The sequence below is a fragment of the Dermochelys coriacea genome, chromosome 4 (assembly GCF_009764565.3).
Source record: "Dermochelys coriacea isolate rDerCor1 chromosome 4, rDerCor1.pri.v4, whole genome shotgun sequence".
Taxonomy (NCBI): Eukaryota; Metazoa; Chordata; order Testudines; family Dermochelyidae; genus Dermochelys; species Dermochelys coriacea.
The window spans coordinates 27,764,228-27,791,867 of NC_050071.1; the positions used below are offsets into that span (position 1 = coordinate 27,764,228).

Sequence of the window (27,640 nt, forward strand, 5' to 3'; positions counted from 1 at the left end):
AGCCGGTTTCCATCAAACTTTGGATTGTTTTGACAACTGTGCAATAAGCCAAAGTGTAGCATTTTAACCTTCAGCCTTTTGAGGAAGAGATACACAAAATTTAAGTAGGAATATCTGGGGAAAGCATTTCATTCCCACTCTATTAAAAAATGATTAAAGTGGTTTTACTCAGGTTTTCCAAAAACTAATGCATCTTAGGGATGGGATCAAATTTCATCCCGGACAGGATTTGAGAAATTTACAAGCAGCTAAACAGATTAAAAAAAAGAATCTGGTTGAAATTAAAACTGGAGCTCAGGTCTTTCGTGCACACTGAATTGGTATGGGCCAGGTGCAAAATGATTTAAAAGTGTTCACACAGGGGTTTGCATCAGTAAAACTAAATTGATTTAAATGGGTGCAACTTGTATGTGTAAACAAGGCATCAGTCTTTTCTGTAGTGTTACTGATGATGACTGCTATATTACTGCAAGGTTCCAGGGGTGATCTTCAGAGCAATATGCACAAGGCAGGATATAGAGGGACTTTTTAAAGTGCAGAACTTAGAGTCAGTGAAGAGATAATAGACCCACATATCACCAACATTAGTGCTGAAATTCACACTAGTGTATTGAACTCCCAACATTTTTAATCCCTTTGGTGTTCGTGGTTCTCTAAGTCCCTCTCTATATGAATGTCTTGGGACCAATTCTCAGGACCTTCTTATACCTGGCTGTTGAGCTTCCACTTGCCCCTTTAGTGTCTGTGCATTCCTTAAGGTACCTGAATCATGCAGCATGCCCCAGTTTTTGCCACAATTGTCATTCCCATGGTTGTGGTGACTGTTTCTGCAGCTCTCGCCTGCTCTAAAATAAGGAAATGTGATGTTTTAGTCTTAACTAATACTTAAAGGGATGCCCCACTTTGGGACTTCAAGCCTGCTATTAACTGCAAATGTATCTTCCCCACCCTACCAAGTCCTTCTCTTTTATGTCTATAGATTGAATATTTATGCTTGTAAGTTTTGATGTTTTCTCTGCCAGTGAGTGAAGAGGTTCCTGAAGTTATTTTAAAATAATAGCTGCCGAGATTTTCTATATGGCTAAGAACTCTATAGCTTCTAAGACCTGTGGTTTTATAGGGTATGTCTACACTTCACCTGCAGTAGTGCCCTCCAGCACGGGTAGACAGAGGTGCTAGCTCTGCTCAAGCTAGTGTGCTAAAAATAGCAGCATGGATTTTATGGCATGGGTAGCACTCGGGCTGGCCACCCAAGTACAGACCATGGGGATAGGGTGGCTGGTCTTTGTCACCACCCATGCCTCAACATCCACATTGCTATTCTTGCAGTGCTTTAGCATGAGCAGAGCTAGCAGCACATCTGTTGCCCCAGGCTGGGAAGCACGCTCCTAGCTGCAGTGACCATAGAGGCTAAGTAGTGGATTGACATTATAAATGGTTTTGCCAATGGACACTGTTGTGACTATCCTTTGTTACAGTGATATGATATTACATTTCATGTCTTTGTGCTGGCAGTTGCATATTACCAGTTAAATAAATATTTCTTGCCAGCTGGGAACTGGTGGTACAGTGGAGTCAGTGTGTTAAAAGAGGAGAGAATGATGACAATGGGAAATGTAAACAGTGTAACTTAAAGGATCAGAAAAAAACCCAGGGCATTCAAACTTAACACAGTCACTGTGTATGAAGGCCCTGAAGCTCCTAGGAGTCTGGCTAAACAGTGCTTTTCTGCCATTGTAACTCAGTAAGCTCCTGGAAGTTGATAACACCTGCTTAAACATGGTGATATCCTGGAAGTAGGAGGATAGAAAATGCTTACACAGTAGAATAACCCCAGAAATGAAAACAGCTTAATTGAAATTGTTCACAGTGTACAAAAGTTCTCAGATGCATGGCCCTGGCTCTACTGTCACACAGTAGGGGGGTAAAATGTGCAAGATAATTGAAAGCAGGTGAACAGGAAACAAATCTCACAGAAAATTTGCTACAAAGAAAAGGAGCACATAATCTTTGTGTGAAAAGTAGCTAATTCAAAACAGAGGTTCATATTTCTCATGAGCAGCCCAGGGCTCAGTTTAATTGGCAGCACCTGGGGAAGCAAAAATATATTTGGATCATGTTGCTGATTTGGAGTCTACTAGAATTTCCTACCCTGCATATAAATAAAGCCCAAAGCACGTTTTTTCAAAAATGCAGTGCCTACAATATATAGCCTCCAGCTGTATCAACAGAACTCATGATGTACTTGAAAAACAATTAGTCACTGCTATGGGCTTGCATCACTTTTTTCCCCACCCTAAATTATGTATACAACAATGTACAAAGCAATCCATGCTAATTTCTTAAAGCAGAAGAAAACAAATGTTCACCATTTTAGAGGGACCAGGCCATGCATCGAATACTTGTTTTTTAAATGCATCAGTCAAAATGAACACACTTATAAGCAGATTAACAATAACCAATGCAGTGTCAGGTAAACAACTACCCTACACACACACACACACACACACACACACACACTCACTCACACCCCCACCCCTAACCATACAACCTCTTAGGCAAGAGCTGTTTTTCAACAGGTGAGTTTTACGGTGAGCCCTGGCTTTATAAGACCAGTTTAGGGAATGAGTTCTAAAGGTGTGGTTCTGGCTATACATTCTTCTACCAGTAACCGTATTGAAAGGCATTGGGGGGGTGTAATTTCATAAAGGCTGAACACCCACCGCTCCAGCTGACAAATTGTAGATCTTCAACACATTACAAAATTAGGCCCTAGAGTTCACATCACTGCACTCAAAAGTGGTGCTGTCTGTGTGTATGTCACTTCTGGGTGATTGCTAAAATAGGTACTCTTACCTCTCTGCCACCCACCCAGGCTTTTCTGTGCTCTGCAACATGCGTACCTCCTTTTTATGGGGGGGCACCATTAACTATCACCTCAATTAGTTTCGAGTACAAGAGTAGAACATAAGGAAAGAGTGTCTCACTAGCAGCCTCCAGGAAATTTAGATATGTGCATAGAGACATGGTCTGCGACAGCAGCGTGTGAACCCTTCATGCTTCTGTTTTCCAGAACCCCTTCACAAGGAAGTGCAGAACCTGGCATTTCTAGAAGTCGTATCAAAACTCCGCAGCCATGAGAACAACACTGTCGCCCAGCAGGCCTCACTCACAGAGCAGAGACTCGCAGTAGAAAGCTGAGGAAGGTCTCCCGTTTCCATACAGCATCCCATCATGGATTTCACCTTGTCCTCTGGCCTGCTGCCGCTCCTGCTGTGTTTTCCACTGTATCACTTGTGCATGCATGTCATGTTCCCACACACATTGATGAACTGCTGTAGGTACCTATCCAATAATGGTTCTAAAATCCATAGGTGGTGTTAACATAAATCTGTCAGAAACAAGTCTCCACCCATAAATGTTCTACGTGTATTCTTGTTGCTTGGGCCACACCGTAGAATGTGCATGTTGTAGTCCTATGATGATGTAAAAGTGGTCCTACATGATGACTCTTTCCTCACACCCCTAACTGCATAACATACTGCTAAATTAGGGACAATACAGGAGGCAGCAAGTCCAACCTAGAGTATTGATTATAGGATTAAATAGTAAATCTAGCTCCATTTTTGGTGCTTTGGAAACACAGGTATGAATGGAATATATTGCTGCTCATTCACTGGTCTTGCCTAGTAATGTCAAACCCATGGTACCTAGAGGTAACAAATAAAAAAATCCAGTGCTCTCACACTTAACCCTCTATCTTGTCCTTTTTGTATTTAAATGCAGAATTAATGCATGATGAAAGCCCCCTCTTTAGTTTAAAGACTAAATACAAAGGAAACCACTGAACTCCATTTTTCTCCCCTCGTCATTAGTGTGTACTCCGCAGGGGGTGTCATGTGGTTTTGGGCCTTGGCCCAAGCATTTATGCCAAGGTACAATCCCTTTCTGCAGCCCAGCATCTCCCACAATTCTGCTGCACATGCGCCCTTCACCTCCTGTGTGCACTTCCAGAGGAATTCGAGCCTTTTCTCCAGCTTCCCATCAGATCTTCTACCTCTGCAGCAACTCTCAGTCACCGTTCTCTACTCCCAGCCTGTCCATTGCCCTTTTTCATTTTCAGGTAGCTGCAAGTAGCTTTGTTTTCTCTTTCTGGACTGCGTATGCAGAAGCGCTGTGGTGGCTCCCTGCTGAGCCCCTCGGCCCTCTTTTAGGGAGATGGCAGAGCAGGGCTAAGCCCAAATAGTGATCCCTCTGCGAGACATTTTTAACAGGATCCACAGAAGGCAAATTATGCCATGCCTGTTCTCAACCAGCTGACCCTCGTGCTGCCAGGGCCTGGAGATTTTAATCAAACAGGCACTTTGGGACCCCTAGCCCCCAATAAGCTGTGACTCCACCACAGGAAAGTCCAACCAGGAATCAGAGCTAAACTGGGGGAGGCTCTAAGGATGAGGAGGACCTCAGTCAGCCAGTGTATCTCTTGGGGCAATTCAAGACCATAAGGATAAGTCCCTAGCTGGGCACCTGGTCCTGGCCCAAAGTCCTGAAGTTTGATTGTAAGTGCTCTGGGGAAAGAAGCAGGGCTCAGGATCAGCTCCCCTCCCACTCCCCATTCCTTTCAGCTTGAGTTAGGAAACTCTGGCAGTGAGTCCCCATCCTCCATCCTGGTTGGAGTGGGAGCCTATGGGAGAGGACTCCAAGGGAGAAATTTCCAGAAAGCTCCAGGTCCTGTAGCCACAAAAGACCCTGTCATGCATAGCCGGGCAGGCAGGCTTGCAAAACATGCAAAAAAATCCAAACAGGGGAAAAAAAAAAAAAAAGCGGCTAGAAAAAAGCCCCAAAGGTATTAGTCCTCTGACTCAAGACACTTCCTCCTCTGCTGAGGAAGGAGAGCTATCAGACTCTGATTCTGAGAAGGACATGGACAAAACATAACAAAGGTTTGAACACCCTGAGGTCCAAGAGATGGATGCTGTGGTTCCTTTCTCCAGGGCTCCAGATGCCCTGTGCCATTCTGGGTTGCAGAGGTGTTCACCATCTCATCAAGATGGTGGTGGTGGTGAGAACCTGTCTTTTTATCATATGGGAAGACCCCCTACAAACATCTTCCTGTGCTGTTCACCATTTCAGGGAGTTAAGGACCTGTTTCAGGACATGTACCTGAAGTTGCATGCACTCTGAGGAATGCTCTCATGCTTTCAGAAGAAAAGCCAGAAGGCACCTGATGTGTGATCCCACCCATGAGGTGACCCTTGCACATTAGACCAGGAGGCCCAGTACTGAAGGCACTGAGCAGTGGTTGGGCTCCTGTATTTGACCAATGTGGATACCAGATTCGGATTCTTCTGGAATCTGTCTCCTGATGGTCAGATCTCTGAGGAAGATGGATGGAAGGAGGTGGAGCATCACTGTTTGGTAGTGCTCTAGGAAAAGACTAGAAACCACTACCTGGAAAGTAGAGGGACTGTTTGGCCACATTTTTAGCCGCTACCTTATCCAACATCTCTCTGCCAAGGAGAAATGTGAATTTAGAGGAGCACATATTTTGTTTGAAGTGTCTACTTCCCAGGAATAAAGCCATGGATAAAGCCCTGACAGAAAACGGTATAGCATCATTTGAAGCATCTTCCACAAATGCTGTTGCCAGGGAGATTTTCTGAAGTATAGACTTATTTGGTTTGTTTTCTGCCCTCAGGGACTTTAAATTCCTCTAGCCATGACACTGTCTCAAGCAAAACAACTGGCTGCCAGAGATGCTCTGAGAGAAGCCGAGTCAAACTGATGACGTAAGAACATATACATTCTCATACAAAATCAAGTCAGTGATCCAGGTAGTCCGATGTCCTGTCTCAGACACTAGCAGCCAAGACTAGATGCTTCAGTGGAAGATGCAAGAAACCCTATCATGGGCAACCATACAATAACATGCCCATTTAAAAAAAAAAATTTCATCCTAATCCCGGTCAGTTATTGATTTTTTTATACGTCGGTCGTGCCCGGGAGCCATTGTGCTAGGTTCTGAACACGCACAGACAGCTCCTGCCCCAAAGAGCTTGCTCTCTCAGTAAGCAGTTAGCGAGTCACTTATGCCCAGGAGTATTTATATCCCTTAGGGCCTCATGTAACCGTAGATGATGTCATCCAGATTACTGGGAGATGGTCTATAGCACTGATAATAAAGATGTCAAAAAGAACCCTCTACTGTTTTGACTGGATCAAAGTTTATCACATTTCTGCATACCCAAGTACTTATTGTTGCTATCGAATCATTATGTCGAAGAGCCTCCGCTAATGAGGAAAACAATATTTCTTGCACATATTTAAGGACTGTATTGTCTGAAATGCATTTGACTATCCATTTCGAAGAAGTCAAATGAGTTCAAACTGCTGGAGTGAAGTTTGATTTAGGAATAGCTGTACAGTAGATAGATAACATCCAAATAAAGCTTGTAACCTGTACTGCTCGAGTTATTTTTATGCCTGTAGTGTCAGACATCTCACTGTTTGCCGCCTACTGCAAACTAAACTGAAAGGAGTTGTAGCTGCCATACTGTCTGCTCGTCCTAACCCTTTGAGTATCAAGCTACTGCATTTGACTTGTAACGGTCATACAGCGATAGACCCGATTTACTGTCTCACAAATCATCAGCCTCAGCAAAAACACATCTGCTAACCTTTGAACAAAGTGTTTCATGGTATCTTATCAGCCTGGCCTTGTACAAGACATTTCACTGGGAAAAACTCAGCCCCCTAAGGTTTTTCCTGGTGGCAGATATTTAAGGTTTAAAAAAAGGAGCACTAGATTTTTTCGCTAATTAAATTTCTGTATAAAGCATTGCATTAAACTACAGACTCTACTGGATATAATTTGTTTAAATAAAACTAGAACCTCCTTCATTCAGACCATGAAGGCTGCAACATCCAGCAATATGGACACAGGAACTTTGAAATACCATCCCAAAGACAATTAATAATCATGCAGAAAATGGATAATTAGCAGCCACAGCCATCTACCAGAAACAGCATGCAAGCTTTTAAAATGTATAATTTAACAATTATCAAAGGAGCTCAATCATGAAACACATAATACCAGAGTACACAAAGAATACACATAATACCAACAGCTCCATTAGTCAGTAATAAAGCAAGTTGTGCTGCGACCACACATGTCCATCAGATGTTAAAGACAATATATGTTTTTCTAAAAAGATACACTTCAGTTGAACCACAAGTTGACGCAGGAATTGTTGGGTGAAGTTCTATGGCCTGTGTTATGCAGGAAGTCAGATTAGATGATCATAATTGTCTCTTCTGGCCTCAAAAAGAAATCTATAAATCTGTGTTTGAATAGGTCCCATGATTAACAGAAAGGGCCCAATAAAACAGGTAAATCCTTCATGCAGCAACAGTGCTCTGAAATCAGTAGTTTATCTTCATGTCCACGTGCCTCGTCACCTACCTGACACTACAAAGGCACCTATCTTCCTGGTCCATACTGCTGCAAGTCTCTGGTCCATGATGAAAAGCTGGTCCCTGACTAACGGTGAAATGTCATCACACAAGGGCAAATGGCAGCAACCAATTGCACCTCCACTATCGATTACAGTCTGCTCTGAAAACAAGGAATTTTAAAACGTTTGTTTTAAAAAAAAACCCTGCAATTGTTTACCTACATTTTGACAAAGTCAGGATGTCAAATGAACTTTCTTCCATCTCAACGTGTCCTGCAGCAGAGGCCTCGTCAGTATTAAGTTAGAAATAACGGCACCCATCAGAACTTAATTAGCCAAGTCTTGTCCTAGGTCTACAGCTTTATTATAATATGTTTATAGTACTATAGATGCATGATGATGCTTTACAGAACACACACAAACAGGAGCTTGCGGTCTCCTAGAAAAGAGTCTAATTTAGTTGAAAGTTGTTTTAAACGCATCTCTCACTTGCATCATGGGATGAAACCATGTTTTTTCTATTGAATAAAACTTAAAAGGGGCATAGCACCCTCACCCAAATCGCTCGAGAAAATCTTAGTACTATATATATTTAAATGGCCTCAACATTTGAATTTACCATTTTGCAAGCACAACTATTTGCATGTGTGAAGACAACTCTGTACATAAATGGCATTTGGCAAAAGGATTGCTGAACAAATGGTGGATAACAGATGTAGAGACTGGGTTAAAATATGGCCCTTGGGGTCTCAGCTTAGCAGTGAAATTGGCTGTAAATGACAATGCTCTGGCCTGTGTTTCAAAAATAAGCAGTCATCTCTGAATTGGAAGAATTAAATACAAACACAAGTCACAGGAAGCAATGGGGTTTACTGGGTGTCCAAAGATTTTTAAGACTCAAAGGTAAAGGAAATGAGACTAATATATATCCTTCATACATCCCCAATGGCTGGGGGAACAATCTAAAGTAGACTTAGTATAAACAGATTTCTACAACCTGAAGTGTCGGTAGCAGATATTCAAGGCAGAATAAACTTTCCTTGTATGCTCATAATACAATCAGAAAAGGTCATTAATACCTGCATTGTAACTTGTCACCTGTACAAGCCAAAGGTTGTTGCAACATTATGGTCACTGTAACTTGGCATAACTCACCTTGATCCGCTGTTCAGGCATAATTCATCCTCTTCAGGGAGTTTCAGAAATTGGATTTCTTGGTATTGCCATTTCTTGATAAACCTGGGAATAAATCTTCCCCCAGCCCTCACTGGAAGCACCTAAACTTCATACTTAACTAGTACTGTGTATGCCAGTGGTTTCCCAACTTTTTGCCAGCACAACCGCATTTTACTTAATTATTTCCTCCCAGGACCCCAGAAAGCATGGAGTATGCCATTTTGAAGGACAAAATGGCATCCTCCCCATGGCCTTACCTTATGTGCACCATACCTGCAAGGTCACACTGCATGGAGGACATCATTTTGTAGAATAAAATGGCATCCGCTGCACAGCATGACCTCGCACAAACAGTGTATGTGAGGTCATACTGCATAGAGGACACCCATTGGTCTACAAAATGGCATTCTTTGCACAGTGTGACCTCATACACATGGTTCATGCGAGGTCAGGCTGTCCAGAGCAAAATGGAATTCGCCACGTACTAGGGATTACCGTGACCCCATCTGCTGATAGCATGACCCCATTTGGGATCGCAACCCACAGTTTGGGAATCGCTGGTGTATGCACTACTGACAAAGCCAGGCACAAATGCTGCCAAGATGGACATAAGCATTTTTTCCACTCTAATGGAAAACAGTTCAATTATCTGCAAGTGATAACGACCAGGGCTAAAATGGGAGGAGAACACTAACAACTGCCGGCACTTTTGAAATCCTCCTGCGCCACCATGTTTTAAACTATTATACTCTTCAAAATTACTGGGATTACTTATACTCGGGATCAGTTGTGAAATTAATGCAGAGTTTGATTAGATCATAGATTTTAGGGATTTTGCACTGGACAATATTTCACAAATCTGTACGTAAAATTTTTTTAATCTGAAATTTATATGGAAATATTCACAAGAAGAACAATGAAAATAATCAAGAATTTAGCACAGCTGTAAACTTAACACATTTACATTTTAGCACGAAAACTAGCTGTTTTGTATGGTTGTCTGTGAAGCATTAAAGACTTAATTGCTACCTTCAGAAAGGCCAAAATTGTCATGGTGAATCATTAGGTTCCCTCCATGCTCTCCCCTCTCTGAACTATCAGATAAGTGACTTTTGAACACTAAAAGGTCACTAAAATAATTAGGCTGAAGTTCTAAGAGCTGTGCTAAATTGTGTCCTCTGGGATTTGAAGAGTAACAGATCATAGTTGGAAATAGGTAAAACAAGCAGACTCACGTCCTCAACACAAGCTAAGTTATTTAGCTACCAGTTTCCTACCACAGTTCACATCAGAGTAGATGTGGGGGTTCCTGGTGTTTGAATGATCTTTGCTTACACCAGCCATTATTTCATTTAACAGCCTCTACCGGCAGAATGAAAATGTTATCTTCTATGTTCATTTTAGGATGAAATGTCCAAGTGATGACAGATAGGTTTGGGGGCTAAAAGTGTATTTGTATCTTTAGAGTGAAAGAAAAGTGAACATTCACCAGGTAATACTTCACACAATTTTATTTATAAAATTGTAATTATCTAACAAATTGCATATAAAATGATTTACTTCAAGTAAATACAGAATACTGCACAACTATTAAAACTATTGTCCATCATAAATGTATTAAAACATTCCTAAAAATGCACCTATTAAAAAACACAAATAGCATGATCAAGACCACTTTCAATAGCTTAAAATGAATTACCAAGAAGTTGTGTTAACTTCCAAAGTATAGTCCAGTTACATCCTTTGAAATCACCACATGCTAAAGATGACAAATATAAGCAATACATATGCACCTGAACTATGCATTTCTTCCAGACTGAAGATGACCAGTTGGAAAACAGACAACTAAAGCTCAAGTCAAACTCTACCAGCATGCAGTTCTGTTATAGCAATACTTTCAATCAATAAGTGTAATTGGCTTTTACAATCAATTTTGCAACTCACAGATTTAAAAAACAAAAAAGTAACAAGAGAATACATTCAGATAAAAATAAACGTTACACAAAGGTAAATACAACGAATAACCTTCATTGTACCCTATGATGATTTGAGGAGAGAGATTCTCCATGAACTGGATTGGTGTTACATACCAGAGACAGGACTGAGTCACAAATTTCAGGTCCAGATCTCAATCTTCCCAAAGCTTGGGATGATCAGATCATGGTTTTGGTTCAGGCCCATCTCTACTATGCACACACATGGATGGAGCTTGTTGCTGACATTCGTACTGCAAAACAAAAAAAGACTAATGATGCTATACTGTTGATCACCAGGTCGGTGTATATTACAAGTCACAATGACTATTTTTACACTGCATATTATTAGAGATGTGAACTATTTTCTTTCTAAGCATTAAAAGTTGGCAGCTAAATGGCTTTTACTAAGGAAACAAAACTTACCAGCAGTGGCCTAGTTTAGACAACTTCAGCCTACTGGGTTAATGAGACTCAAACTAACATATGCAATAATTTTGGCAGACAAAAAGAAGGGCATGAGGCTTGGGAACCTGGATTGTGCTTTAAACACATTAGGATCAATTCTCCTTTCAATGCAATATGAATTGGATGTGTCATTAGCATTAATCCAAAAAAGTATGCATAGCAAGGAGGGAGAATGGACCCCAACGTTTGCATTCAGAGGTTCTCTTATTTGTCTTTGGTAACTGGAACCAATTCTATCCAGGACATTTCTGAAGAAGTGAAAATGCAGGTTCATTTTAGGACCATGCCAAGTCAAGACCTAGCACCAAATTTAGTCCTGGCATAAGGGGTGTCAACTCCCCGTAAGTTCAGCCAGGGTTGAATTTCACCCCTAGATTTTACAGTCAATACCTTTTCAGATCCTAAGCAAGCAGCACAGGGAGACGGTTCCTCAACTAACCAAAGCAAAAATGGAAAGCTGCTCCACCTTCACAAAACACAGGACAGCTGTAGTTCTACATGGCAGACACTAGATGGCAGGCAATTAAAGCATTTCTGGCTCAAACCAATGGATATGTAAAGCTTAAGTGACCTTTCTACTTAATTTTGATTAGCAAAACTCTCACATTGTATATCTGTCATGAGTATAAATACATATTTATGATGAATAGCAGCCATGTGCAAGAACCATTTCATTTGCGTGCTACTATTTACATTTCAAATAGTATTTACACACCAGAACCTACCAAACCAGGTTCTGTTTCCTGATTCACTACAATTAGCATCTCTCGGAAAGGAAAGGAGGAGAAGGTGAAGGTTTAGAGGACAGAGAACATGTAAGCAACAATCTCCACCACTTCAAACTCCAAGAGCCACAGTCGATATTATGGGTCTCAAACCAACAAGAGAAAAGTGCAGGCTGAAACACAGAAATTTGGTCACGTAAGACATCACAAATTACTATTTTTTAAAAGAGGGTGTTCTAACAACAAAAGGGTCTAAGAATCTGGGCAGAGTGATTAGAGGTTAGATCAGCCGGAGTGAGTGTGTATCTGAACTCTGAAATGGCTTTAGAACTCTGGACACAGCTGAAGCTTTCAGACCAGCTGTCAGCTAATGCCATAGCCACACACATAACACCTCGCACATGCAAACATTTCACTCCTTAAGAAGCTACCAGAACTCTGACTGGCAACGTATTCCGGAGCAGCTACTGCACTTTGTGGCTGGTTAAAATGGCCTTCAGACTTGCACCTAATACTACCACCTGAGGCCTACTAGAAATTGCCCAGAAATACAATACCTACTGTATCTTATTGCTTTAGCAAGACCCTGCTGGAAGTTAAGCCTGTTTTGCCAGCATCCATGGTCTATTTGTGACCCACCTGAAGTTTTAATGGAACTTTCCAGGAGAAATATGGTTTGCATTTGGTCAGTTCTGTGTCAAATAGATCAGGTGCCAAGGCCTCGCATGGTTTTCCAAACTGCCCTCCTAAATTCCACGTGGAAGTGGGCACTCTTAGGCTATGTCTCCATTGAAAGCGGGGGGGAGGAGAGGTAGGGAGGAATTCCCCGATCACGTAGACATGCTTGCATTAGCTATCATCCCGCTAGAAGGAGTAGAAATACCAGTGTAGTTGCAGTAGCGGTCACCTGTGCTATTACAGCTACGCTGCTGTTTATAGTCGCACTAACTGGACGATAGCACTAGTACGTGTACACAAGCAGGGATATCACACTCACACCCCGATCTCACAGTGTAGTTGTAGCCACTATTACACATTCCCTGCATACACGTGGGCTTTGAACATGCAGCATAGGCAGCTGGTTCTGAACATTCAATGTGGCTTGACCACAAATGACTGCAAAAATGGGAAGGGAAAACACAACAACAAAACCATCTTAAACAGCAGGATTAGTATTCGCAGCAACAAAGGGTTGTAGAAAAATAAAGATTGTTCTTTAGTGGTTCTTAAAACAGCAGTCACTCGGGGACCTAGAGGAAGCTTTGTACATTTTCTGCATATGCACCTGAAAGTCACGAGAACAAAGCCTCCCCATTTTGAAGAGCAATTCCCTTCCTATCAGCACAATACTCTGCTGCTGGCATTTCCCAGAACTGTGACTTTGCAATAGGAGAAGGAAACTACGAGAACTGAGAATCGGCAGGAGAAGACAAAAGTCAATTACAGTACTACTGTGGGAATTCAAGTAGAAGAATGGAAGTTGTCCTCAGAAGCCTATAGCAGCAGAAGCAGCAGCAGCATTAAAGATCAATGGCAACCAGGATTCTGTAATGTGGACTTTTAAAATCAAAGCGCTGGTTCGTAATCAATGCTCTCGGTGGGGGGGAGGGGTGTATTTCCTGAATGCTGCTTCTCTGATCTCTCCACACTGCACGATTCTACAAAACGAAGTGGTAGCATCTTTAGCTCAATAAACTTTCCATTCTGTTGCCATCAGGCAAAATATTGTGCTCCCTTGAGGGGAAATGAGCGATAGCTCCCTAAGTTAAGAGGAGTGGCAAAGAAAAACATAACACTCTGTTGAGATTGAACCACCTTTATTAAGGATAATGTATTATAAACACTTTCAAAGTTGAAAAAAGTCTTTTGAAGTTGCCGTTGGTCTTTAACTGCACACGCCAAAGGGTGTGGATGCTGCCGGCTACAGGCCAGGTGGAGCTCACTGGAGATTGAGGTAACACCAAATAAAAGACAAGAGTGCAATTGCACGGCTCAGCTCTTCCAAGCCATTGAATAATGGTGCATATTGCCAGCCTTTGTGGGCAGAAACACAGGTTGTCTCCACGCAACCAGAATGCAGAAAAAGCGTGTGTAAGTATATACACTCGTATATTGCATCTCTCAAAAGGGAGGTTAGTATACTGATTTGAAAGAAAATGTCATCCAAGTGTATTCACTTTTTCTGCTCTTAACTTATTCATCTTAGGGGACACATTGGGCTAGTCCTGAATGGTGCTAACACACCTCCTGATAGATGCCCAGCACCCGCAACTACTTCTTGAGGGAAGCGAGAGATGAGGGCATTCAGCCCCAGCAGGATTGGGCCCACAGACACTATGCAGGGCCATAAAACAAGCTAAATGTATACAAAGTGCCCTGGCTACCCAAGTTATCATCAGGTGCATGATCACACCATTACTGAAATAAAAGCTGATCACAGACATCTAGCTGGAGTTTTATCTACCTTCCCTTCCAATACTTGTGCTATAGTCCAAACTCTACCGCTTCTTCCATTTCCAAAGGACCAAAAATCTCGCTGTTGGTCCCAATACACTCTTCTTACTTAAAAATATCCTTTTATTCCGTTGGTTCAAGAAAGCATTTTGTTGTAATCAGACAAAGTGAGGCAGGATGGGAAGCACACACAGATAAGCAAATGAAAAAAACTGCTGACTCTCGGGAAGCATTTACTATAGCAAAGCTGTCCTCCTTCCCCCCTTCCAAGCCAAGGGGATAGGAACATTCCATAATCAAGTGCATCTACCAATAAATAAGTAAATTTGGATTAGAAGCCTACTGAAACATATGCAGGGATTTAAAAACAAAGTCTCTCAGATTCTAATTCCATAGCTCATGCAGGTCAGAACGAAAGAACAAAAGAATGAATATCAAAACTTCAGCTAGGAAAGGATCAAGGAAACACCTTAAAAGAAATTTTGTACAATTATAACACAGAACTAATATTTGTGACAGCCCCAAATACATCAGGTTATGCCAAATTCCAAAGAATCAATGGATATAGCCAGGGTATTTGGGTACGTACTTCATGACATTTTTTTTTTTTTTTTAGTTAACACATATTTCATTCTCTTTTTAATATTATACACCTGAGCCCCCCCAAACCTCATGCTTGCTTGGAGAAAGATGCTGGGAAATTTAGGTAATTATCCCTTCGATCTTGCTGATTCCAACCACAGATTGTTACAGACAGAAAGTCTGGAAGCGCTTATATAAAAATTTTTCCTAGTTTTTAAAACAATTTCTTGAAACATAAAATTGATGAGTGGAAAGTTGTTTCCTGTTTGATGGGTTTAGTTTCAGAAAGATCTGCAGCTATGTTTAGCTGTGAAAAACAAGAAGATGGTTCCTTCAGTATGTACTGAAGAAAGAAACCTTCTCAGGAGCATTTGGCAGCAATCAAAGAGCTCGTGTCATAAACAGCATATCCACACACCACAATGCAACTCTGTCCCATTGACACACACCAATTAAAAAAAGAGAATGTCCACCTGTTATTCAGAAGCAAGGATACAGTAGAGATTCATGGCTCAACAGCTTGTTGGTGATTTATTAAAAAAAAAAAAAAAAAAAACAGTCAGTGAGCGCAGATTTTAAACAGCCCACCCATTAGCCAACCCCAAGAAGCAAGGGTTCACTGCAATATCAGCAGCGTAGACTTGAGACCGCTTGGGAAAGAAGGCTTCCCTGTCACCCACGTCCATACAGCTTGGTGTCGGAGTGACACACTGGAGATTTTGGAGGTTTTCAGTTGTCCAGTGTCTTGTGGCGGTTATTTCAGCAGTTTTACCAGCTAGCTCTGACAGCCTCAATGTCACTAACCAAGTTCTGGGCTAAGCATATCCCGAATATCTGGAAAAAGATGACAGTTCATTTACTGGGTGCACTTGACAGTCCTTTGGGTACAGTTTCCCTGGGTGGTGTGGAACTTTGACACAGCAACAGGAGAAAGAAATTTGAGAAATGCAATTGTAAAAACATTATAGAAGTTGGCAGAGGGGGCATAGGAGCAAATGTAAAAACTGAAACTCCTTTAAATTCATTTTTTGTCTAAAACTGACTGGATTCCAAATCAACAGCGTACCTTTAATCTGAAGTCAGAGACTGTACTAGAATTTCTTCCCACTAGCAATTTAAAAAGTGATGTTTTTGGCAGCTTGTCTAGATAAGGTCAGAAATAAGACCACCCTACAATCTTTGAAATCCAAACCAAACCCACTCCCTCCGCCGTCACCTAAATTTGCCAATTTTCATTGGACATGCTCCTAGAGGTTTCATCACATGACAATATTTAATTAAAGATTAATCTTTAATTCCTGGAGATTCCTGGAGGGTTGGCAACCCTATGCCCACCCCCAATCTGACAAAGTGCAGAGTTGGGTTGAGGGCAGCCGGACAAACATCTCTCTATGGATAAACATAAAATATCCTTTAACACAATGAAGCCTCAGCTATTAACTCACCAGTTAGTTCTTACTGAAAACCACTAATTCAAGGTTATTAAACAATGAAACAGCCTCATTTACAGTTCTCTTGTTGAGTGTTTCCCTGTTCTGCTTTTTCCCTCTGTAACTTCCTTATGAGGAATGTGTGCTTTACCTGCAACAACGCAATCCCAATGAAGATGCCAGCAACTATAGTAAGATTGTCCTGCAGCCATTTCTCAAACTGGGGGACGCATCCTTTAGTGTAGATAACAATCTGCTGGTCAACCTCCTGCAAAGGAGAAGAGGGATGAAAACACACATAATTAGCTCAACCTTCACCTCCAATTCTATAACCTGCTTCCCCAAAGTTACTCAGATCCTTACAAAATCAGGTACGATTTAAAAAACAAAAAACAACCCACTAAAAAAACCCCACTTACAGGTTTTTGCCTGGCATCGTAGCCACACTGAGTGTTAATGACATCCTCCTAAGGGAGAAAAAAAAAAGAGACAGTGAGGAGAAGTGCTTCCAGTAATAATGGACTCCCACAACATTTTCTCCCCTCAGTCTGTGATAAACCCCACATCCTGGACACAGACATTTTATGGAGAGGAAAGGAGGAACTGGGGAACGAGCCTTCTATTTAAATAAAATAACTTTCTGCAAGAAATGTTCATGCTTTGTCCCTGAAAAATACACCAAGGATAGGGCAAGTTTAGTTCAGAATTCATTGTGGACCATGTGAAGAGGGGATGAAGTGAAGTCACTTCGGGAGGAGGGATAACTGTGTGTGAAAATACCTGTCACTTGGCACAATCTGGTCCATTCCAAAGGAAACATGTTTGCTCTACAAAACTATTTTATAAGCCCAGGAGACAAGTTGTGCTTCTCCCTCAAAGGCTAGGGGAAAAGGAGAGAGAGAAGCTGTGTTTTTCTGTCACCTACCCCTTTCACAGGAGGTTATGATACCCATGAAAACGAGTCACTTGCTATTCTCCTACTGTACTGTCCCTCCACTTTAGAGCTCTGGAATGCACAGAAGGGAGTACAAACTATTCCAAAGGGCATTTCTCAGTGAGTAGTATCCCAGGGCACCACGTCTAGCCTATTTTTCTGAGTCTGTCTTTACCCCACGTACACAGATCTTCTTGCGCAATGAGGAGAAGACCACCCACAGAGCAAAGCCTGCCCCATCCCATGCAACCCAATCGCTGCACACACTCTAGCCCTTTAGTAAATTCATCTGAAGAAAAACATCACCCTAATAAGAAAGCTTACAATGCAGCAGCCATTCTGGGACTCTCTACTGCCAGTTTCAGAGTAGAGTTTGTTTGTTTTTTTAAATGTGCTGGATGCCTCCCCTACTGGGACCTATAACTGACCTAAGCTGAGTTTCCAGGTTAGCTTAGCAGATCACCTTTCCACACATCATTGTTGTAGGGACGGAGAGTGTTTCACTAGCTCTGTCTCTGTGTGCTGTTTTGGCTGACTCGGAGCACTGAACTGGAGGTTTCAGAGTCAAAAGTATGAATCTGTACAGCTGGAGCTGCAGAGCCAGGCTGTGTACCTGGGAGCTGTAACAGACCCGTATCCTCTGTGGATTGGGCACAGAGTGGGAAATGTAATGTGTGCTGAGTGGGTTACACCTACAGCAATCTGGGGAAGCTGCCACTGGGCGAGGGTCTCACTACTAAATGTTCCTTCTCATTCCCAGTAGTGGCAGTCATGATTGGGTTTTGTATTGAGAAACCTGTGGCTGCATTCCAGAGGTGACACTGGCAGTAGAAAAGGAGTACTTGTGGCACCTTAGAGACTAACAAATTTATTAGAGCATAAGCTTTCGTGAGCTACAGCTCACTTCATCGGCATCCGATGAAGTGAGCTGTAGCTCACGAAAGCTTATGCTCTAATAAATTTGTTAGTTTCTAAGGTGCCACAAGTCCTCCTTTTCTTTTTGCGAATACAGACTAACACGGCTGCTACTCTGAAACTGGCAGCAGAGAGTCCCAGAATGGCTGCTGCATTGTAAGCTTTCTTATTAGGGTGATGTTTTTCTTCAGATGAAAGCAGCCGTGTTAGTCTGTATTCGCAAAAAGAAAAGGAGTACTTGTGGCACCTTAGAGACTAACAAATTTATTAGAGCATAAGCTTTTGTGAGCTACAGCTCACTTCATCGGCATCCGTGCCACAAGTACTCCTTTTCTACTGCCAGTGTCACCTCTGGAATGCAGCCACAGGTTTCTCAATACAAAACCCAATCATGACTGCCACTACTGGGAATGAGAAGGAACATTTAGTAGTGAGACCCTCGCCCAGTGGCAGCTTCCCCAGATTGCTGTAGGTGTAACCCACTCAGCACACATTACATTTCCCACTCTGTGCCCAATCCACAGAGGATACGGGTCTGTTACAGCTCCCAGGTACACAGCCTGGCTCTGCAGCTCCAGCTGTACAGATTCATACTTTTGACTCTGAAACCTCCAGTTCAGTGCTCCGAGTCAGCCAAAACAGCACACAGAGACAGAGCTAGTGAAACACTCCCCGTCCCTACAACAATGATGTGCAGAAAGGTGATCTGCTAAGCTAACCTGGAAACTCAGCTTAGGTCAGTTATAGGTCCCAGTACGGGAGGCATCCAGCACATTTAAAAAAAAAAAAAAATCTCACCCTGGCCCCCAACCAGTAAATTATGCCTCTTGGTATTTTCCAGTTTGTTAAAGGCACCATTCAATACAGTCACCAGTTTCCTCAGATGCAGTGAGATCCCTGGGGCTGAGCTTTCCCCACCCAAGTTGCAAGTGACTCTCATCCTGCAGGGGGTGGGGAATTGCTCTCCCTACCCCGCTAATTGTTGTATGAGAGAACAATGCATCGCAGTGTATTTTCAACAGAGGAGAAAGCATCAAGAGAATTTGACACAGGTGGATTGTAAGCTCCTTCCAGGTCTGAATTCTTTCTGCCCTGCTTAAGTGGGATCTTCGCCACCTAAACTTGGGATTCATTCAGTCTTGCAGATTACTTGCAACTCCACAAGTCTAACAGCCCCAGTGCTTCCCTTGACCTCCATGAAGTTTCTTAAAGAGTCTGGAGGCACAAGGCAATTGTCAAGCAGAACAATGGAAGGTAAAACTTGGGGAACTGATCCTCCTCAGGAGATGGCACTTCACTCCTATTTGCAAGCAGAGAGAACCATTGCCCTATTCTTTTCAGTATATGTTGATTACACCATTTTACTAGGGCTTCTTGAATGATTGATGCAGGAATTAAGCATTAGAGTTTATAAGAATTAAGTACAATATGGAAATAAATTCACCTCCTATTACTTTCTAGGGTTGTTCAGAAGACCTATCCAACACAATGGCATAGGATGGTAATCCCTGATATGTGGGAGCTCCAGTTTCACATCCAGGAGTGGAGGTGCAGGAGAAACCCATCATACAGACTTTATTTGTAGACCTTTCATTCTAAAATTGTAAGATTTCTTTGACTGTGCATTTCCCTTAGGATCTGATCATATTTTGAGACACTGGATATACAGATTGCTTCCTGAAGTTATGGGAAGCTGGCAAGATATCCAAAAAACAGAGCTCACAGAGCTCACAGTGGCTTGTGTCTGGAAAGGAGGGATATTGGAGTTGTTAAATATGGGCATCCTGCTACAACTGCAGGACTTCTAGCTTTGTTACAAGATGACTCTGAACACTTGTGGACACAATCTACGGAATGGAGAGATCAGTTATTTCACTGATCAGTCATGCTGCTTCTTTACAGTGAACAGGGCTGATATTTATTTTTTTAATTCTACAGTTACTGTACATCTTCCCCAGATGCGCCCTCTCCTCCCCCCTCCACACAAATATGTTGGGAAAATTTTTGCGTGGATTAGGTATTTATATGGATATTGTTGGTTTTGTTTTCTAACAAGTACATTTTAAAAACTGGGTTATGACAAGCAGTTTGTGTGTATGTAGGGAGTAGTGTTCAAGTGGTACAGAAATGTAACACATTTGCATAATCTATTTTCCAGTTTCCTTGAATATGTTCAAAAAATAAGGTGACTGGTTGGATGGTGGCTTCAGATTATTGTGAATGCTTGTTCACATCACAGAGCAACTAGGACAGTGTTGTGCAAATGGCAGTCACCTCTAAGGAGAGGAGGAGGAGGAGGAGGACAAGAATAGCAAATGATGTTGCAAAGTGAAGTCTGAGATCGATTAGCAGGAGCGGGAAGCTTCTGTGGGACCTCTGGGCCCCTGCCTAGCTTCAGGCAATGCTACAGTACTCAAAGTGAGGAAGTAAAATTCACTTAAACATGGAAAGAAAGCCATTACTGACAAACTAGATGATACTAGAACTGGTAGGTTGGTTTTTATTCAACAGAAAGACTACATAATGTGTAACATTAGGCACAAAATAATCTATAGGTGCACTAATGTATCCCTATACCAAATCCTGCACACTCAGTAACCTGTCTCCCATATTATCGATCATATCTCACAGGTAAAAATGCACCCTGAGCTTGTTTGCACATTATAAGTGAAGAGACAACATGGAATTGTATCCATCATAAAATGCTACGAAACTTCATTAAACAAGTGTCTCCCTCAAACAGAGCATCTTCACTTCAGCTGACTGCATGATAAAGGTGCCCACCACCCAGCACACAGAACTAGTTATCATTAAAGCAAAGTCAGTCACACAACAAATCTGTGATGGAAGAGAGAGAAGAAGGATTTCCAATCTCAAATTCAAAAGTAAAACACATCTAAGTTCTTTGAGGCTTTGACTGTAATGTATTCTAGATTTGCCTAGCACACTGGGACCCAACCTCGTGGTGGCCTACCACAATATAAAAGGTAAGTAAAGCAAATAATAACCAATAGACATGTCTGTTAAAAAATATTATTTCTTTTTCTAAGTGTTCAGCCTTAGAGCCTTTGGGAATAGAGGTGGGGGTGAAACAGCCTGGTACTAAAAACTGAAAGCAACCATCATCTAACCAAGGCCAGGCTATGGCCCTTAGCTGTGCTAAAAACAACACATGCATCCAGCCAAGGCAGTGATTTCCTCATTCAAATGAAAAACAGCAAGTACAAAGCCTAAGATGGAGACTTAAAGAAGTCATCTCTCATGACTGGAGATCAAACTGATGTTGACTGCGCAAGGTTGAGCTGCTAGTTAAACCTTGAAGTGGATAGGAAAAGCAAGGGCTAAAATAAACAGACATCTCTCTCTCTCTCACACATACACCCCCCCCCAACAGAGGACACCATATTGTGTGGCAATGATTTAAGTCAGGAGCAGCAGAACCACCCCACCCTCTTGGTAATGCACTTACGGCAGGATCTTTAGTACAGCATGAAAACGGCACGCCACAGCGCTCTCGACTCGCGTTGGAATCCGTGCAATTGAAGTAAATATTGAGGTTCCAGTCATCAGCTCCGAAGGCCCCACAGCACTGCCACTAGAGCAAACACACAAGAATGAGAACACTCTGACTCTGCACGTGAATGAACATCAGCACCAACACCACACACTGGGAGATTAGAGGGAATCTGGCAACGAAGAAAAATCAAAATTCACTCCCAGTCCCATCCTGGAAAGTGGTTCTTAAATTACTGTACCAGTAACTCCCTGTTAAGGATGTATTGTATGCGGACAGAACCTACCCACTAAGGGCCAAATGTCTCAAGTAACTGAATCTTCAGTACGATACACCAATGAGCCAGACAATCAGCTGCTGTATGTGGACATCTCCATTGGAAGCCAACAGAGTGGCTTTGATTTACACCGGTTGAGGATCTAGTCCAGTGTTAATCTATATTAATTTTAAATTGAACTGAGCATGTATAAAAAGCGTTTGATTGACAGTGCCAGTCAACGTCCCTTTTTCATATATATGGCACAGCACGTACAGCAGCAGAGCGAGCTTCCTCCACAGGGCCTTCAGCTGTTACCTCCTCTAGGACTGAGAAGGCAGTTTGGTTTCCATGCTCAGTTCACCTTCGATATCTCTGCGGAGATTGCTTGCTAACAAGGAATCCAGTTATAATGGCAGTTTTTATTACGTGGACACCCATTCACTAGAAATTGCACTGAGACCCTTTCATTTCGCACCAGACAAAGATTTGTGGCCACCACAAAGCTAGGTCAGATCCAACACAATGTGTAAGGCTCTGCACATCCCTTCACTTATTCACTCTCTCGAGGGGAAAAAACAAAATTATGATCTATTCAAACATGAACATAAATTAATTCATTTTGGTGGGTGGATATCCCTTGAATGGCAGTCAGCTAGCACTCAGGCCCTTAGACACACAGGGCGAAATTCAAAGGTGATCTGTAAGGATGCAGGCTCATAAGCTGAAATGCCAGGAGAAAGGAGTGTAGCAAGAAAGAGCTAAAGAGCGTAAAATGGGGTGCTCAGCATAGGCCATTCCCTGCTTCATTTACTTCTTCAGACAGCTCCTTGGTGTGTAACTTACACCCACTTTTATTCCCTTGTATGTCGGTAAGTGGATACATGTAGCTTTAACTTAACTTGTATCGCCTCACACACCACACTCTAAATTTTACCAACTCTCTCTAAGGCAGAGAGATAGGAGCCATTTGCAGATTTCTCATGAGGAGAACTTCAATAGTAGCCCAATTCCAACTAGGCTAATTACATTCAATAGACTTTAGAATTTCCCCAGCAGTTTCACTTGGATAAGTAATTCTCCTCCTCCTACCCTGAAGTGTGGCATAGAATTCTAGCGCTGCTAACTGGATGTCAAGTCCCATCACAGAACCGACTGTATTTTCAATCAGTCTCAATAACATAAAAAACACTGCACGGGTGCTACAACTAGAGATGGGTAAAAATATCTTTTCAGCAAATAAAGTAAGTTTGCCCAAAAAATGCATTTTGGGGGCACCAAAATTATTTGCAAATTTGGATACAATTCAGTTAATAGTTTCGTTCCCAGCCCCAAAAAACAATAATTCCAAAAATGCCATTTTGAATTGAGATTTTGTTTTGAAATGTTTTGTTTCAATTTGAACTCAATTTTTTTGGCTTTTCGTTTTGTCAAAAACAAAAACAAAACAAAACAAAAAAAACAGGAAAAAAAATACAGTTTCCAATCAAAACTAACTGAATTTTCTTTTGGGTTTTTCATTTTGGCCACTGAACTGAAAAATCACTTAGCTCTAGTTGCAACTCTTACAGTAATGAAATAGTTTAAATCTCCATGAACAATGGAGAAGTCTTCAGAAACTTCTTGTTAGGAAAGTTATGTGGTCTAGTGGCCTAGAGCACAAGAATGGACGTCAGGAACTTGCAATTTCTAATTCTGGATCTATCACAGACTCCCTCAGTGACTTAGACAATTCACCTAGCCTTTTGCTTCACTTCTCCCATCTATAAAATGGGGTTAGTAACTAGCCTGACCTCAAATGTGTCTGTTGTGAGAATTCAGATATGTCTATAGAAGTGCCATTAAGTAATTGCTACATATATGTGCTAAGTATTCTATTCTAGAGCATTTTTGTGGCTACTTGCAAAAGCCAACAGACGAGAAGTAAAAGTAGAAAAAGTCTTCCTTTAAAGTGTGAACTTTGTTTTAAAGTAAAGGAGTACAACTTACATATTCCTGTGTGAAGTCTATAAGGTTTTGCAAATCAATGTCATCTCTGTATGCTCTGATGTTATTGTTTATAAAGAAATACAGCTGGTCTTTGATCCAGTCTTTGAAAACAAATGCCAGAACACCAGCAGTGAGTTCCAGGAAGAAAATAATTCCCAGGAATACAGAAAACTATGAGGAAGAAGAGAAAAAAAAGGTTACAAGAAAAGGATTATTTTGCCTCTGTGGCTAAAGGCTTATTTTCCAAGGCTTACAAATAATCGGAATTTAAATGACCTGAAACTGGATGTTTTGTCAGTTTCAGCAGGCTTATTAACACATGCTCAATGTACTCCTATCCACCGGAAACTATTTTAAAAATGTTATTCATAACCAGCTGATAGTACAGTTCTGTCTGGCACTTAAAGACCAATATTTTCAAAGTTGCGTGCCTAAAGCTGGACACCTCAGCCGGGATTTTCAAAAGGACCCAAGGCAATTAGGTGTGAATGTAAATGGGACTCCCCTAGGTCCTCCCCTCTGATAATATGATAATAAATCCATATTTAGGTCACTACATTTTCAAAGGTGTTGAGCAGCCAATGGTACCACTGAAAATCAGTTCACTTCTTTGGGTGCCAAAAATTAGGTGCAGAAATCAATCTACTGGCACCTAGGTCTGTATAGTTTGGCCTAAGGAAGCATTTAAAGCAAACACTGGTAACAGCAGAAATTAATTAATGACTAAGTTACAAAGGAATGTCTGTGGAATTACTCATTATAATCACATTAAAACCAAGTAAGTTCATTACGATTAATGCAAATGCAGTGAATGCCAAAGGCATTACTAATGACATGCCACTTTCTCTAAACATCTCCAGTGAGTCTAGATGGAGTTTAAAAAATTCCACATGATCTGGATATATTACAACTCTCTCCATTTTGCAACTGTGCCTGTGATTCTCATTTTAGTATTTTTTTTTTTGTTCATTCAGATGCATTTTTAATTTTTCCTGCAGCTACTGACTAGGAAGCTATTGGCAGATGTGTTCATTTTAGAGGAGTTCAGAGAAGCAAAGAAAGGAAGAAACAAGAAAGTTACTTTAATTTTCTAGCAACACACAAGTAAATTGGTACTAGCTCAGGCTACTTTATAGAAAGGCCTTGAGAACAGTAATTAAGAACCACCTCCTCCCTTTATACAGCACTTCCCCCCCCCCCCCCAGGAGCCAAACATGACACTGGGAAGTAGTTGTTTAGCAGGAAGCTTTTTCATGTACATTTAACAGTTTATGGTGATGATGGCAAAGATTAGATGACAGCTTGCCAGGAGCCAAAAGGGTGAATGGGGATCACACTAAACTTGTGTAAAACAGACTAGCCTGCAGTCACGCATCTTTAACTTGAAGATACGCCCCACAGGGAGCATGGTTTCCAAAAGACAGACAAACCAGGCTGCTCAGCTCAAGATGGCGCATTGGCTGCGGGGACCTGCCTGCAGTCCCTTTCATGACTAACAGTCCAGGCCAAGGGAGACTCTGAGCCGTGCCATCATTAAGCAATACAGGGCTGTGTTGAATTAATCTGGGTTGTACAGAGCCAGGGATATCTACAGGGTCCCAGGGCCTCAATAAATAATCCCCTCTGTAACTCAATATTGTCTCTTCTGTACCATGAGCGACACCATGGGGCCTGCACTCCCACACCAACAATCACGTGGGCCACATTTGCTAGAGTATTCACAGCCCCTCACATGTTACACAGGCATCTCATTATGGGCTTTCAAAGCTCAACACGTACACTATTAAAGTAGGTTCTCTCCTTTAGTGAGAGAAAGGCCAAGCATTAGATTGGATCCTTATAAAAGGCATATGCTTTGCATTATGGCTCTTAACAGGATTGCAGCACGCAAGTTAAAGCCCAAAAACATAAGCAATTTGAATTACAGCTCTTTAATAGCTTCATTGTTTAAAAATAGGGAAAAACTGACTTAGCATAGAAATACAACACACTTGTGTCAAATATCCCCAAAGGCATTTTACGAGACCGCCACAGTTAAGCAATAACATAGGACATGGTTTAACTTATGTAATTGATGATCCAGAAATTGCCAAGGTTACTTACGAACTTGAGAAGGAAGGTATTTTCTCGCAAAGCTCCAATGCATCCTGCAAATCCCAAAATGAACATGACTCCTCCTACCACAAGGAAGAGCCAAACCGGATCAAAGCCTCCCAGGTCAGTAATGGAGGAGATATTGGACAGCACTCCCTGGGAAAAAAAAACAATGCCAAGGAATAACAGATGTGTCTGGCCTTCTATTGTGCAATGAGTCTGCTTTTGCTTTTTCTTTAAAATACAGAGAACATCATCAAATGAATGTTCTTCGGCATGTACCAAAGAGCAAAATTAATAAGCTCTTGGATGCACAGCAGATGAAAAGATGGACATTTCCTTTCAATGCACTGTGTGTACTGAAACAATAAGATACAGTGTGAACAACAAAATGCGCCTCAGAACGTCCTTTGCAAGGAAGTCACAGAGTATATCATGCCGCATACAGCTATGCGGGATTAATTTGCCAGGAGGTCAAAGTAGCTAATGGGGTGGGAGGAAGATTAGTCTATTTTTGTTAGCTATTGTGAACAACATTTATGCGCTTTATATTTTGGGGTAGCAAGTTAAGTTCTTACATAAACAACACAATTACAAATGTTATGGTCTAAAAAGCCATCAAAAGCAACAGCTGACATTTCTTTAATTTGGTTTTAAATGCAGAAAAGTGGATACTACTCAGACATAGGAAGCAAGTTCCTCAGTTGTGGGCAGTAGTTATTATGGGCCCTTCCTCCTAAAGATTTTAGGTTATATCTTGGGCAGACTAGATAGCCGGCCAGTTCAGACCTCAGTTAGTAGTAGTGACAAAACCTCTGTTGAGTAAGCAGAGAGCAGCTGGTGACTCAATAGTTAGCAATAAAACTTGGCAATTAATTTAGAATCTCTTAGGGATTTTAAATCAGGGGTGATGTGTCACGCTATTCAAACATAAGAGCTGTGATATGGCTTGCTGGAAACAGGGTATGCAGCATTCCTGACAGAACAACCAGTAATAACCAGCCTGCATGCCATCTCCAGCTATAGAGCAGAACTCAGGTGGATTGTGATGATAGCAGCATTCCTGAGAAGGTATTATTTTGTTTTTTCTTAAATCCTCTGGGACAGATTCTGGCTGATCTTGAGATGTGCAAGGATGAGGAGAGAATGCAGGGAGCCCTTTCCCTATTCTTGCAAGCCTGCACTAAGACTATCAGGATTCTGGTGCCGAGTTAGAGACCATAAGATGGCCGGAAAAGTGCTATGGTCTTGTACCATTCCTCCTTTCACACCACCTGGAAAAAGACTGCATATTAGAGGACAGGAACTACAACAAAGACATGATGCAACCCAGGGCTGGAGTACATGCTAGAACCCAAGAGCATGGATGTCATCCTCCTGTGACAGATCTCTCTCCTTCCTACCATCCTCCTGCCTGTACACAGACGACATCCCCTGTCCCATTATATATATATTTAAACAGACATAGGGTAGGGCTACATTTGGAGCTGGAGGAATGATGCTCAGGTCAAGTACGCATACTCACTATCACCTAGACACCCATGTTCACACCATACCCCCTACTGCAATGGTATTTGTACACAATGTGTTTTTTGAAATATCATTTGAAAACAAATGACACACTGGTTAGTAATATCATTGTGAAATGTATGTGACAATGCTGCGTGTGGAATTAT

General features: G+C 41.7%; 2 protein-coding genes across 17 annotated transcripts in view; one reads left to right on the forward strand and one right to left on the reverse strand.

Moving 5' to 3' along the window:
• Nucleotides 1–15,366, forward strand: part of RAP1GDS1 (Rap1 GTPase-GDP dissociation stimulator 1) — a 171,251-nt gene extending 155,885 nt beyond the window's left edge. For all 10 annotated transcript variants that reach the window (XM_038400650.2, XM_043513660.1, XM_038400657.2 and 7 more), the window contains one exon: nt 3,074–15,366. In XM_038400650.2, the coding sequence (XP_038256578.1) occupies nt 3,074–3,201 (128 nt within the window). In that variant the 3' untranslated portion in view covers nt 3,202–15,366. The remainder of the gene's footprint in view (nt 1–3,073) is intronic.
• Nucleotides 1–27,640, reverse strand: part of TSPAN5 (tetraspanin 5) — a 137,636-nt gene that overhangs the window by 1,663 nt on the left and 108,333 nt on the right. For 4 of the 7 annotated variants that reach the window (XM_038400670.1, XM_038400663.2, XM_043513664.1 and 1 more), the window contains 6 exons: nt 25,974–26,120; nt 23,871–24,041; nt 21,581–21,706; nt 16,682–16,729; nt 16,414–16,530; nt 10,124–15,666 (listed from right to left, as the gene is read on the reverse strand). In XM_038400670.1, the coding sequence (XP_038256598.1) occupies nt 15,601–15,666; nt 16,414–16,530; nt 16,682–16,729; nt 21,581–21,706; nt 23,871–24,041; nt 25,974–26,120 (675 nt within the window). In that variant the 3' untranslated portion in view covers nt 10,124–15,600. Of the gene's footprint in view, nt 1–10,123; nt 15,743–16,413; nt 16,531–16,681; nt 16,730–21,580; nt 21,707–23,870; nt 24,042–25,973; nt 26,121–27,640 lie in introns of those variants that run through there. The other 3 variants (XM_043513665.1, XM_038400665.2, XM_038400669.2) reach the window with 3 other exon arrangements.